The sequence below is a fragment of the Suncus etruscus genome, chromosome 1, assembly GCF_024139225.1.
Source record: "Suncus etruscus isolate mSunEtr1 chromosome 1, mSunEtr1.pri.cur, whole genome shotgun sequence".
NCBI classification, from domain to species: domain Eukaryota; kingdom Metazoa; phylum Chordata; class Mammalia; order Eulipotyphla; family Soricidae; genus Suncus; species Suncus etruscus.
In genome coordinates, this window is record NC_064848.1 from 47251885 (window position 1) to 47264719 (window position 12835).

Below are 12835 nucleotides of genomic sequence, written 5' to 3' on the forward strand. Positions count from 1 at the left end.
GTATTGTATTTTTGTGTTCCTAGGGTATATTCCTAGGAGTGGTATAGCTGGATCGTATGAGAGCTCAATTTCCAGTTTTTGGAGGAATTTCCATATCGCTTTTCATAAAGGTTGAACTAGATGACATTCGCACCAACAGTGGATAAGAGTTTCTTTCTCTTCACATCCCCGCCAACACTGCTTGTTCTCATTCTTTGTGATGTGTGCCAATCTCTGGGGTGTGAGGTGGTACCTCATAGTTGTTTTGATTTGCATCTCCCTGATGATTAGTGATGTGGAGCATTTTTTTCATGTGTCTTTTGGCCATTTGTATTTCTTCTTTGTCAAAATGTCTGTCCGTTTCTTCTCATTTTTTGATGGGATTAGATGTTTTTTTCTTGTAAAGTTCTGTCAGTGCCTTCTATATTTTGGAGATTAGCCCCTTTTCTGATGGGTATTGGGTGAATAGTTTCTCCCACTTAGTGGGGGGCTCTTGTATCCTGGGCACTATTTCCTTTGAGGTGCAGAAGCTTCTCAGTTTAATATATTCCCATCTGTTAATCTCTGCTTTCACTTGCTTGGAGAGTGCAGTTTCCTCCTTGAAGATGCCTTTAGTCTCAATGTCCTGGTGTGTTTTATGTGTTGTTCTATATATCTTATGGTTTCGGGTCTGATATCGAGGTCTTTCATCCATTTGGATTTTACCTTCGTACATGATGTTAGCTGGAGGTCTAAGTTCAATTTTTGCAAATGGCTAGCCAGTTGTGCCAACACCACTTGTTGAAGAGGCTTTCTTTGCTCCATTTAGGATTTCTTGCTCCTTTATCAAAAATTAGGTGATTGTATGTCTGGGGAACATTCTCTGAGTATTAAAGCCTATTCCACTGATCTGAGGGCCTGTCCTTATTCCAATACTATGCTGTTTTGATAACTATTGCTTTGTAGTAAAGTTTAAAGTTGGGGAAAGTAATTCCTCCCATATTCTTTTTCCCAATAATTGCTTTGGCTATTCTAGGGTGTTTATTGTTCCAATTGAATTTCAAAAGTGCCTGGTTCACTTTTGAAGAATGCCATGGGTATCTTTAGAGGGATTGCATTAAATCTGTACAATGCTTTGGGGAGTATTGCCATTTTGATTATGTTAATCCTGCCAATCCATGAGCAGGGTATGTGCTTCCATTTCCATGTCCTCTCTTATTTCTTGGAGTAGAGTTTTATAGTTTTCTTTGTATAGGTCCTTCACATTTTTAGTCAAGTTGATTTCAAGATATTTGAGTTTGTGTGACACTATTGTGAATGGGGTTGTTTTCTTAATGTCCATTTCTTCCTTATTACTATTGGTGTATAGAAAGGCCATTGATTTTTGTGTGTTAATTTTGTAGCCTGCCACCTTGCGATATCAGTCTATTGTTTCTAGAAGCTTTCTCATAGAAACTTTAGGGTTTTCTAAGTAGAGTATCATGTCATCTGCAAACAGTGAGAGCTTGACTTCTTCCTTTCCTATCTGGATTCCCTTGATATCTTTTTATTGCCTAATTGCTATAGCAAGTACTTCCAGTGCCATGTTGAACAGGAGTGATGAGAGAGGACAGCCTTGTCTTGTGTCAGAATTTAGAGGAAAGGCTTTCAGTTTTTCTCCATTGAGGACAATATTTGCCTCTGGCTTGTGGTAGATGGCCTTAACTATATGGAGAAAGGTTCCTTTCATTCCCATCTTGCTGAGAGTTTTGATCAAGAATGGGTGTTGGACCTTATCAAATGCTTTCTCTGTGTCTATTGATATGATCATGTGATTTTTATTTTTCTTGTTGTTGATGCTGTATATTATGTTGATAGATTTACGGATGTTAAACCAGCCTTGCATTCCTGGGATGAAACCTACTTGATCGTAGTGGATGACCTTCTTAATGAGGCATTGAATCCTATTTGCCAGGATTTTGTTGAGGATGTTTGCATCTGTATTCATCAGCGATATTGGTCTGTAATTTTCTGTTTTGGTACCATCTCTGTCTGGTTTAGGTATCAAGGTGATGTTGGCTTCATAAAAGCTATTTGGAAGTGTTCCTGTTTTTTCGATTTCATGAAAGAGTCTTGCCAGGATTGGTAGTAGTTCCTCTTGAAATGTTTGAAAGAATTCATTAGTAAATTCATCTTGGGCCTGGGCTTTTGTTTCTTGGGCAGACATTTGATTACTGTCTTAATTTTCTCAATAGTGATGGGGGTGTTTAGATATGCTACATCCTCTTCCTTCAACCATGGAAGATTATAAGAGTCCAAAAATTTATCCATTTCTTCCAGGTTTTCATTTTTAGTGGCATAGAGTTTCTCAAAGTAGTTTCTGATTACCCTTTGAATCTCTACCATATCAGTAGTAATCTCTCCTTTTTCATTCCTAATACGAGTTATCAAGTTTCTCTCTCTCTCTCTCTCTCTCTCTCTCTCTCTCTCTCTCTCTCTCTCTCTCTCTTTGTTAGTTTTGCCAGTGGTCTATCAATCTTGTTAATTTTTTCAAAGAACCAACTTCTGCTTTCATTGATCTTTTGGATTGTTTTTCGGGTTTCCACTTCATTGATTTCTACTCTCAGCTTTGTTATTTCCTTCTGTCTCCCTTTTTTTTGGTCCTTTTGTTGAGTACTTTCTAATTCTATGAGCTGTGTTATTAAGCTATTCAGGTATGCCCCTTCTTCCTTCCTGATGTGTGCTTGCGAACCTATAAATTTTCCTCTCAGTCAGTACCACTTTTGCTGTGTCCCATAGGTTCTGATAGTTTGTGTCTTCATTGTCCTTTGTTTTCAGGAAGGTTTTGATTTCCTCTCGGACCCACTGGTTATTCAGTATTAGGCTGTTTACTTCCAGGTATTAAAGTTTTTCTTCTGTGTCCCTTTGTAGTTCACATATAATTTCAGGGCCTTGTGGTCAGTGAAGGTGGCCTGAAAAATTTCTATCCTCTTGATATTATGCATGTACGTTTTATGTGTTAATATGTAGTCTATCCTGGAAAATGTCCCATATACATTAGAGAAGAATGTGTATCCAGGCTTCTGAGGGTGGAGTGTCCTTATATACCTACTAGGCCTCTTTCTTCCATTTCTCTTTTCAGGTCTAGTATATTCTTGTTGGGTTTCAGTCTGGTTGACCTGTCAAGTGTTGACAATGCCGTGTTGAGGTCTCCCACAATTATTGTGTTGTTATTGATATTATTTTTCAGATTTGTGAACAATTTTATTAAATATTTTGCTGGCCCCTCATTCAGTGCATATATGTTTAGGAGAGTGATTTCTTCCTGCTGTACGTATCCCTTGATTAATACAAAATGTCCAACTTTGTCTCTTACAACTTTCCTAAGTATAAAGTTTGCATCATCTGATATTTGTATGGCCACTCCAGCATTTTTTTTTTGGCTTTTAAGTTTTTATTAAAGCAGTTACATGCAAAATACTGAAGTTTAGTATTACATGAGTCCCAGTTAATTCTTTTCTTTTGCACATAACCAGGATATTCTCCACATTTCCTAGCAAAATCTAACTTAAAAGAAACCAAAGAGGCCACTTGCGAATAAACTAGCACTGCATCATCCCTATAATAAAGCTGTAGGTTCATTCACATGCACCAACAAATCTACAGGGCTACTTAATCCACTCCTCTTACAGAATTTATTTTACACCTAATATACCAAACATTTTAACATAGGGAGATATTACCTCTCTAATAAGATAAGCAAAGTCAAAAGCACTCATCTTACTGGAAACTGGATACACCAATCACAGTCTTCAAACATTATTGCACTTAACTTCCATAATTTGACAATGCATTCAGGAAATAATCTGCAGACTAACAAAGAACACCTGTAAGCAGACATGACTGTCCTAAACTGTTTATTAGACTTTTACAAATGTTACTTTTTAGCAGTAACGGTGGAGCTGGAGAGTATTGCGCCTTCTCCAAGCTGCACGAGGAGAGCCACCGATAGTGTGGAACTTGTGACCCTTTCCAAGACCACGGCTCTTGCGGCCTGCAGAAGTCAGCCCTCGCATCTCCCTGTGCTTGTGGACTGGCTTTGTGATCCACTGGGTATCGGGATTTCTTCTGATAGCCTTATGGAATGGATCGATGAGGATAACCTCGAAGAATTTGTATGTGGAATCTTCACCAACCCAGTAAGAATTCAGCACTCTCAGAGCCCCGCAGTGGCGTCCAGCTCGTTCTTCAGCCACAGACTGAAGGCTCCGGGCAAATTTAAACTGGTTGACACCATGATGCACGGGCTTGCCATAGGTCGCCCCCTTGGGCACCTGCCGTTTGCGACCACCACGGTGCACCCGAATGCGGTAGATGACATAACCCTGCTTGGCCTTATAGCCCAGCCTGTGCGCCTTATCCGGCTGAGTGGGCCGCGGAGTCCGGTGCAGGGCCGAGAGCTGGCGATACTGCCAGCAGCACACTCGCAGGAGGAATCGCATCACGTTGGACTGCTTCTTCCTCCAGAGCTCCTGGATGTACTTGTAGGCGCCCATCTTGGCTCACTGATGGCTGCCACCAAACGAAAAGGAAGGAGCCTTTTTCCACTCCAGCTTTTTTATGGGTGTTGTTTGTTTGGATGATTTTCCTCCAGCCTTTTATTTTGAGTCTATGTTTGTTCTGAACTATTCAGGTGCATTTCTTGTAGGCAGCAGAAGGTTGGATTGAGTTTTTTGATCCATTTAGCCACTCTGTGTCTCTTAATTGGTGCATTTAGTCCATTGACATTGAGAGAAAGAATTGTCCTGGGAGTTAGTGCCCTCTTTATATCGAAGTTTGGTGTGGCTGTTGGTCAGTCTTGTCTTAAAATAGGCTGTTCAGTTTTTCTTTTAAGAATGGTTTTGAGTCTGTAAATTTTCTGAGCTGTTGTTTGTTTGTGAAACCAAGTATTGTTCCTTCAAACCTGAAAGTGAGTTTTGTTGGGTGCAGTATTCTAGGTGAAGCGTTTATTTCATTGAGTTTGTCACTATGTCCCACCACTGCCTTCTGGCCTTGAGTGTCTCCAGTGACAGGTCTGCCGTAAATCTCAAGGATGTTCCCTTGAATGTAATTTCTCTTTTCGATCTTGCTGCTTTCAGAATTCTGTCTCTATCTGTGGATAGGGATTCGTCATTGTGACTAGGATGTGTCTTGGGGTGTTTTTTCTGAGGTCTCTTTTCGTTGGTACTCTTCGGGCATGCAGGATTTGATCGCATGTTTTCTTTAGCTCTGGTAGTTTCTCTTTAATGATGTTCTTGACCGTTGATTCTTCCTGGATATTTTCTTCCTGGGTCTCTGGGACTCCAATGATTCTTAAGTTGTTTCTGTTGAGCTTATCATAGACTTCTATTTTCATCTGTTTCCATTCTTTGAGTAATTTTTCCATTGTTTGATCATTTGCTTTAAGGCTTTTTTCCAATTTCTTCTGCTGTATGGAATTGTTATTCATCTCATCTTCAAGTGTACTAATTCTATCCTCAGCTGCTGTTAACCCGTGGGAAAGCTAACCATGTTTTTCTTTAATTCATCTACTGAGTTTTTCAGACCTGATATTTGACCTGAAAACTCAGTTTGGAGTTTTCTGATTTCTGTCTTTATATTCTCTTGATTATTAGTGTTCTCTTCTATACTTTCTTTGAGTTCTTTGAACATCTTCCATATTGTGACTCTAAACTCCTTATCTGAGAGACTGACTAGTTGGTTGGTCATGTTCAAGTCATCAGAGTTGCCATCGTCATTCTCTATATCTGGCGCTGGCCTGCATTGTTTCCCCATTGTCACACTTGTATTGTGGGTTTTTCTACGTGTTTTGGTTATCATCATTGGCTAAATGATGTGCATGGCCACTCTGCTTCATTTTGCGGCCGGGCTCCTCTGGCTCCTCCCTTCTGGGCATGTAAACTCACCTCCAGGGAAGGCGAGCCATCCATAGATGAGCCACACACAGGATGAAATCAGGCTGAAAATGCCGCACCGCACAGAAGACAGGCAGATAGGGGTGGTAGCATCTGAGTTCCAGCAGAGTTCAGTGGCTTCCCCTTTCTGGGCATGTAAACTTACCTCCAGGGAAGGCTCCAGGAAAGGCGAGCCATCTGCAGATGAGCCACACACAGGATGAAATCAGGCCGAAAATGCAGCACAGCACAGAAGACAAGCAGATAGGGGTGCTGGCATCTGAGTTCTCAGAAATCCTTTAGAACTTTAATCCTAGTCTGAAATGGGTAACACCTTCAGATGGTTGGGGCTTTCCATCCTCTTACTGACAAAGGTGAAAGAGCTTGAAGCCTCCAAAACCTTCACTGTGGTCTCCAGAGTCATCCAGAAAATTGACATTCACCTCTGAAGCAGGCAGGATCACCGGCAGGAATGCTGATGAAATCCAGTCTCAGGCAGCTGAAAACAGCATGACCCAAGATGGCTTCTCCACCCTTCTGACTCCTGGCAGAAACCAGCAGGAATTAGTGTATGTATGTCCCGACCCACCTCTGAAGCAGGCAGGATCGCCCAAATTACTATTCTTTCACCAAACTATTTTGAAATTATATATACAAAAGATATAGTAATGAAGTTATCTACAAAGTTAGGGGAAGTGTAAGATAAGCAAAATGGTCAAAACAACTGGTGTAATATAAAGCTAACAACTGAAACATTATAGTTCTGAGGGCTGGGTAAGAGTTCAACCTGCAGAGTACACACCTATCTTGTGCAAAGTGCACTTGGTCCTGCATTGCAAGTTCTGAACGTCAGCAACACTTGGTATAGGTCACAGTGCTTTCAAGCACCATAGACAAGCACCATACTCCTGGTTCAATGACAGTTGGGAGTGGCTTCCCATCACTTAAAATGTTAGGGTAGCCCCTAACTTTATCATTATATTTTATTATTTGTTTGAGACACACCTGGAAGGTTTTGAGGGTTGTTCTCTGCATTGTTCAGGAGGCAACACAGTTCTGGAGATTGAGCCCAGCATAGGCTGGACATATGCAAAGCATGCACTCAGCACCTAGGAGTAACACCTCTTCAAATTATAAGGCCAGAGAGATAACACATAGGTTAAGGTGTTCGCTTTGTAGGCACCAGGTGCAGTGTGATCCTTAGCACCACATATGTTTCCCTGAGCACTTCCTGATCACTTCCTGTGATCCCTGAACACAGAGCCAGGAAGGAGTAAGCCCTGAGCACCACTAGGTATGACTCCAAAGTAAAACAAAAATCCTATTATCAATTTTTAAAAAGAAAATTAAAAATAGACTTCCAAACATTATATGGCAGAGGTAGTATTTATTCTTAACTAACTAAAAAGAATATTTACTGAATAACAAAAGAATTTTTAATTCAGTCGTGTTGAGACAAATAGGTGCCATTTAGAATAAGCTAAGTTGAATTATTAAATTTAGCGAAGTAAATTCCTGAGGGGTGGGAAAGGCAGTACAACTGATAGAGTGCTTGTTTTGCACACAGCCAGCCTAGGTTCAATTTTCCAGCATCTCAAATGTCCCCTGATCCCTGCCAAGAGTGATCCCTGAGCACAGAGTCAAGAGTAAGCTCTTTGCATTGCCAGGAATGGCTCCAAAATAAACAAAAGGAGAGGTTGTCCTAAGGAGGACACATGGCTGAGCTACAGGAGGAAGGAGACTTACTCTGCAAAGCACATACACCACCTAAAGATAGGAATCTCACTTTGAGAGTTGAGATTAGGATGTGGAGTGGGGTGATTGGATCAGAATAAATAATAAAATAAATATTGTGCTAAATAATGAAATTGATATTGTGAATTATGAACATTAGAGAGAATGTTGCTAACATTTAGCAGAGCGCCTGGCCCATTTTAGGTGTCCAATAAATGTTAGTTAGTATTACCCACAGATTACATAACAGAATCACACATCATTTAGTGAAATGGGAGATTTGATTTTGCAGGTTTAACTAGAGCAGAGTGAATTCTCTTGTTACTCTTTCTGTATTGCACAGCCATCTGGCTGAGTCTGGCAAGAGGCAATGGTGAGCCCTCAGTGCCCTGTCTATAAGGGCAATCCAGATCTTAGCCCAGAGTCACATTTCATCTCCTTTCCTAAGTCGAAAGGATATCTGACAGAAAATCTCCACTATACTTATTAACAAATGGATGTTGTAGTAAACACTTATTCATCTCTTCATCACTTTATAATTCCCTTAGCTAAAGGGCAGGTGCCGATCCCTTGAACATAATTCATTGGATAAGATAAAGACACTTGACCCAAGATGAACCAATCATAATTCTTCTTTGAGAATATTGCATTCAAAACAAAGGAGGATAAAGTTTGTCCCTTTAAGTGGCTTTAAAATGACTTAAAGTCCCTTTAAGTATTGAGTATGTCCCCTTCACTCCACTTTTCCCATTAAGGTAAATTAACTTCAGTTCTAATTTTTTTGCAATGTAAGCCCCTGGTGTAATATTGAAAACAAGGAAAATCCCAGCCTCTCATAAGGGGTAAGAGAGGCAGTAGCAACTGGTAGGGTGCTTGCTTTGCACACAACTAGCCTAGATTCAATTCCCCAGCACCCAAATGGTCCCCTGATTACATTTGGACCACAGGGTAATATGGGTCACAAATAATAACAATCTGGTGGAAATCTCCTTTCCTGTACATCCAGGGGTCTCAAACTCAATTTACCTGGGGGCCACAGGAGGCAAAGTAGGGGTTATCTTTGAGTGCAAAGTCAGTAGTAAGCCTTGAACATTGGGGATGTGACCCAAACAACTAAACAAAACAAAACAAAACAAAACAAAACAAAAAAAGATTCCTCTAAGGCAGGGCCACAAAATGTACGGAAGGCCGCAAAGGGCCCGCAGGCCGCGAGTTTGAGACCCCTGCGAGACTAGGGATACGTCTGTCTGAAGCAGAAGGTAGAGTGGCACAGTCAGGACTGCTAGAAGCAGGGAGCGAAGAACTTGAGATGGTAACTTCCCTAAGAAGCTCCTGTGAGCTTGTTTCCTAGCGCTATCTTCATGAGGTGCTATGTGGTGGCTTAAAGCAATAGAAATTTATAGTCTTACAATTGAGGGGGGAGGGTTGAAGTTAGTGTGAGTGGAGTCATTTTTTTGGGAAACTAAGCAGGGGTAATCTATTCTTGCTTTTTCTGATTTATAGCTGTGGTTGTAAAACCTCAGTGTGAAAGAAATAGAAACCTGAGTGATGCAGTTGCTAAAGGACTCTAATTCCCCCATCATCTGAGGTTCTCCCTGCACAACAATCTGCTCACATGTCAATTATCCAGTATATAATTGTCCAAACTTTGTTATTTTAAAGATGCAAGTCATTGGGGTAGGATTTCCCTTAATGATCTTTGTTGATGTTTTATTGTTGGGGGTCTGAGGACATACCTATAATACATAGGGTTATCTCCTAATGATGCTCAGAGCTCTATATGGTGCTGGGAATGAAACTGGAGTTGGCATCATCTAAGGCAAAGTACCTCACCCACTGGATTATAGGAAGGACTACAGACATAAAGTCCCGAATGAACTTGTTTTTAATGTGATTATACCTGCAAAGATTCTATCTTGAAAAAACATCACATTTACAGCTCCATGGTTAGGACTTTATCCTCTTTTTTGGCTATCATAGTCAAACCATAACACCTGTCTATGAGAGGATAATTATTTTCATTTACTGCTCTGGTTACTATCCATAAAAAAAATAAAAAAAAAAAACGGAAAACATAGAGAGTTTGAAATTAGGAAAATCTGGTGATAACAAAAGGTAATCTAAGAGGTTAGCAAGTAAAACAAGAGACAAAGAATGACCCAGGGGCCGGCGAGGTGACACTAGAGGTAAGGTGTCTACCTTGCAAGCACTAGCCAAGAAAGGACCGCGGTTCGATCCCCCGGCGTCCCATATGGTCCCCCCAAGCAGGGGCAATTTCTGAGCGCTTAGCCAGGAGTAACCCTTGAGCATCTAACGGGTGTGGCCCAAAAAACAAAAACAAAAACAAACAAACAAACAAAAAGAATGACCTAGAGACTAGCAGAAACAGGAGGAAGATCTATAACCTGAAGTGGAAAGACAAAGTAGAGGAGATTAGAGGCCTAGGTCACCAGGAAGTAGAAGCATAACCAAAGTAATCAGTCACAATCAGGTTAAGGAGAGAGGAGAGAAGGGAGAAGAGAGAAAGAGAAAGAAAAAAAAGAGGGCCAGAGAAATAGATGCATCTGAGAAAGGAAGTTGCAGAGATGGTTTGAGGCCTTAGGGACAGAGCAAGGATCCAGGGGAAGAAGTGGAGCTGATGAACAGCTGATGCAGGAGTGGCTCATTCTCTGTACACCAGGTTTCTAATTTAGAATACACAACATTCTACCTTGTAGGACATATTATCTTCAGTTTGCAAACAAGGATGCTAAGATGTAAAGAGTTTAAGTTATCAATTCCAGCTCCTCAGCATTAAAATCCAGTTCAAACAGAAAGATGTAGTGACTTGCCCTCTACTGTTCTAGGTGCCATACTGCTTCCTACTTTCCTTATCCCATATTTCCTCCTAAAGGAGTTGAGAGTCCCACAAGCTAGCACTGAGGAGAAGCTTCTCTGTAAGGAAAGGTTCAACCATAAATGGCTCACCTTATTAAGTCTTTTGTTTACTTTTTTCAAGTCTCAGTTCATGCCTCTTTACATGATTTCTGGATCAAACCATTAAACTGGCTGTCCTAACCCACCTCCTTTCTCTATTCTTGAAGTCTCAATTCTGGTGTTATTAATACTCTTATCATCTCTTTGGCTGGGTTTAATTCCTCCTTCACAGTCCTTATGCATGTTTTGTAAATTGGAGTCTATAGAATAGTCTATTAAATATTGACAGGATATTCTTCCCTGTTTTTCTCTCTCTTCATGTCTATCAGATTTCAGGCTTTATATCCCTTTTAAACAGAGACTTTCCTGGGGAAGGGGGTAGTTAAAAGAAAACACTGCTTCTACATGGAAAACACTAATTCCTGTGCAGAAGACCAGGAGAGAGAACCACACTGTCACTTCTCAGAATGGAGGAGATAGGGGTATCACTCTCTTGAAGGGTAAGTGATGGTAGATGCTGAGCTTAGTGGGGAATCTTCAGGTGAGTAGTTAAATAAGGTAGAATTACTTCCCCCATGTGGAAATAGAGCTCAGTATTAAGGCACTTACTTTACATACAACCAACCTTGGTTCAATCTCTAAAACCGCAGAGAGAAACCTTAGAGCACAGACTTGAGGGTAGCCCTAAATTATTACTAGGTATGGCCCCCAAAGAATCATTTTCCCAAGTATATTTTCTAAAAACGTTACTTTTGGGAAAGGAGGGAACAATTGGCAGTGCTCAGAGGCAATTCCCAGCTCTATACTCTGGGTCTTGAGGGCTTTTACTAGTATTTGGTGATTCATGCAGTGTTCAGGCTCAAACCAGGGCCTCCAGCATATAAAGTTCAGTGCTCCCGAATTTTCTCTGGCTTCTAAAAATGTGACTTTTTAAGAAAATTTAAGTCATACTGCTGCTAATATGACAGAAACATTTTAGATGAGAGCATGAAACACACAGGAAATTAGACAATGGTGTCACCACCCACAGGCAGTTCAGGCCTGCCCCATCCCTTGCAGGATAGAACCTGCCTGTATGAGATGAAACCTGCAATGTGTCAGTGCCCAACGAGCTGTGAAGAGCCCTCAGAGGCATGGCTCAGTGGTGTCTGGAGAAGCAGTGCCTCCACCTAGCCTTTGTAGTAGTACCATGAGTATCATGAGCCTCCTCGGTCTTCTGAAGTCTTAGGTGAAGAAATAAGAGCTCAAAATTCTGATGAAGGTCCTGAGCTTCCAGATATCAGTAATGAGAAATATCTTGTCATCCTGAACACTTAGAGCCAAATTTGATTTCAGAAAAATATACAAAAATTGTGTATTCTCAGATGTGAGTTGTGAATGGAGGCTCGTGCCCACTCAATGTGTTTAAGGTCTGACTTCTCTAAGTCCCTAGCAGCTGAGGCTGTAAGTCATAACTCAAAGCAGTTTGTGCTCCAGCAATTGAGGCTGCAAGTCATGATTCAGAACAGTTTGTGCTTAGTGGAGAGGAGCTGAGTGGAATGAGTGACTTGGAAGTACAGTCTTAGAAGAACACATATGATCCTGCATGCATCAGCTCCTGGAGATCTAGGCCTTCACGGTCCCCTGAACCCTGCTGACATAGGCACAGATGCTGCAAAACCGTGCAGGCAGTTTCTGTCCAGGCAGGCATTCCCAGCGTGCTGAGGAATACCTCTGAAGTTGCCTAGCATCTCAGGGCTCCTTGCCCATCTTTTGAATTTTCAAGTGCCCGAAGCTATTGTGAGTGCATTCTATGTTTATATTCCAAGCAGCTTGAATCTGTGCCTTGCAAAACTACAAGTTGGAAAGTTAATTCATTCCTTTATGTCAAGGTAATTGCAATTTCACCCTAATCCTTTCTTGTCAAAGACATTGCTACAATGCAAGGAGTTATCTTTTACAAGAGACACTTCAAGGTGATTTAATAATAACACTTGCTATGAGTCACTTTTTCCCTGTAGTCATCCACTCTTCAGCCTGAGAGAACAGGGTTTCAAGTAGAGGAGAGAAGGCATTTGGCTAGGCTCACAGGCCACTTACACTCTCTCAGCTAAATGCACACCTTCAAGAAAAAAGAAAATCCTAATGAGCACTTGTGGTAACTAAGGTGCTAAATGGATCTTTCAAAGCAATGTCATTTTGTTTGTTTGTTTGCTTTCCGGTGACCTACATTCATTGAGTGCTCTGACACTTCCTTCCCCACCGAGAAATTTTACTTCTGGGGACTAAGAAATTTTAATATTGAGACTGATTGCAGTTTGGCAAAAGCGCACTGA

At 41.1% G+C, this 12835-nt stretch overlaps 1 protein-coding gene across 1 annotated transcript; it reads right to left on the minus strand.

Annotated features, from left to right (window-relative positions):
• Positions 1–3435: 3435 nt before the first annotated feature.
• LOC126002578 (60S ribosomal protein L15-like) lies at positions 3436–4528 on the minus strand. The gene has a single exon (XM_049769391.1). It carries the CDS (start codon positions 4491–4493, stop codon positions 3882–3884), a length of 612 nt encoding a protein of 203 aa, XP_049625348.1. The 5' UTR covers positions 4494–4528; the 3' UTR covers positions 3436–3881.
• Between the last annotated feature and the right edge of the window lie 8307 nt (positions 4529–12835).

Coding starts and splice junctions, on each gene's coding strand:
- LOC126002578 (XM_049769391.1), bottom strand. CDS start 4,493: ATGGGCGCCTACAAGTACATCCAGGAGCTCTGGAGGAAGAAGCAGTCC.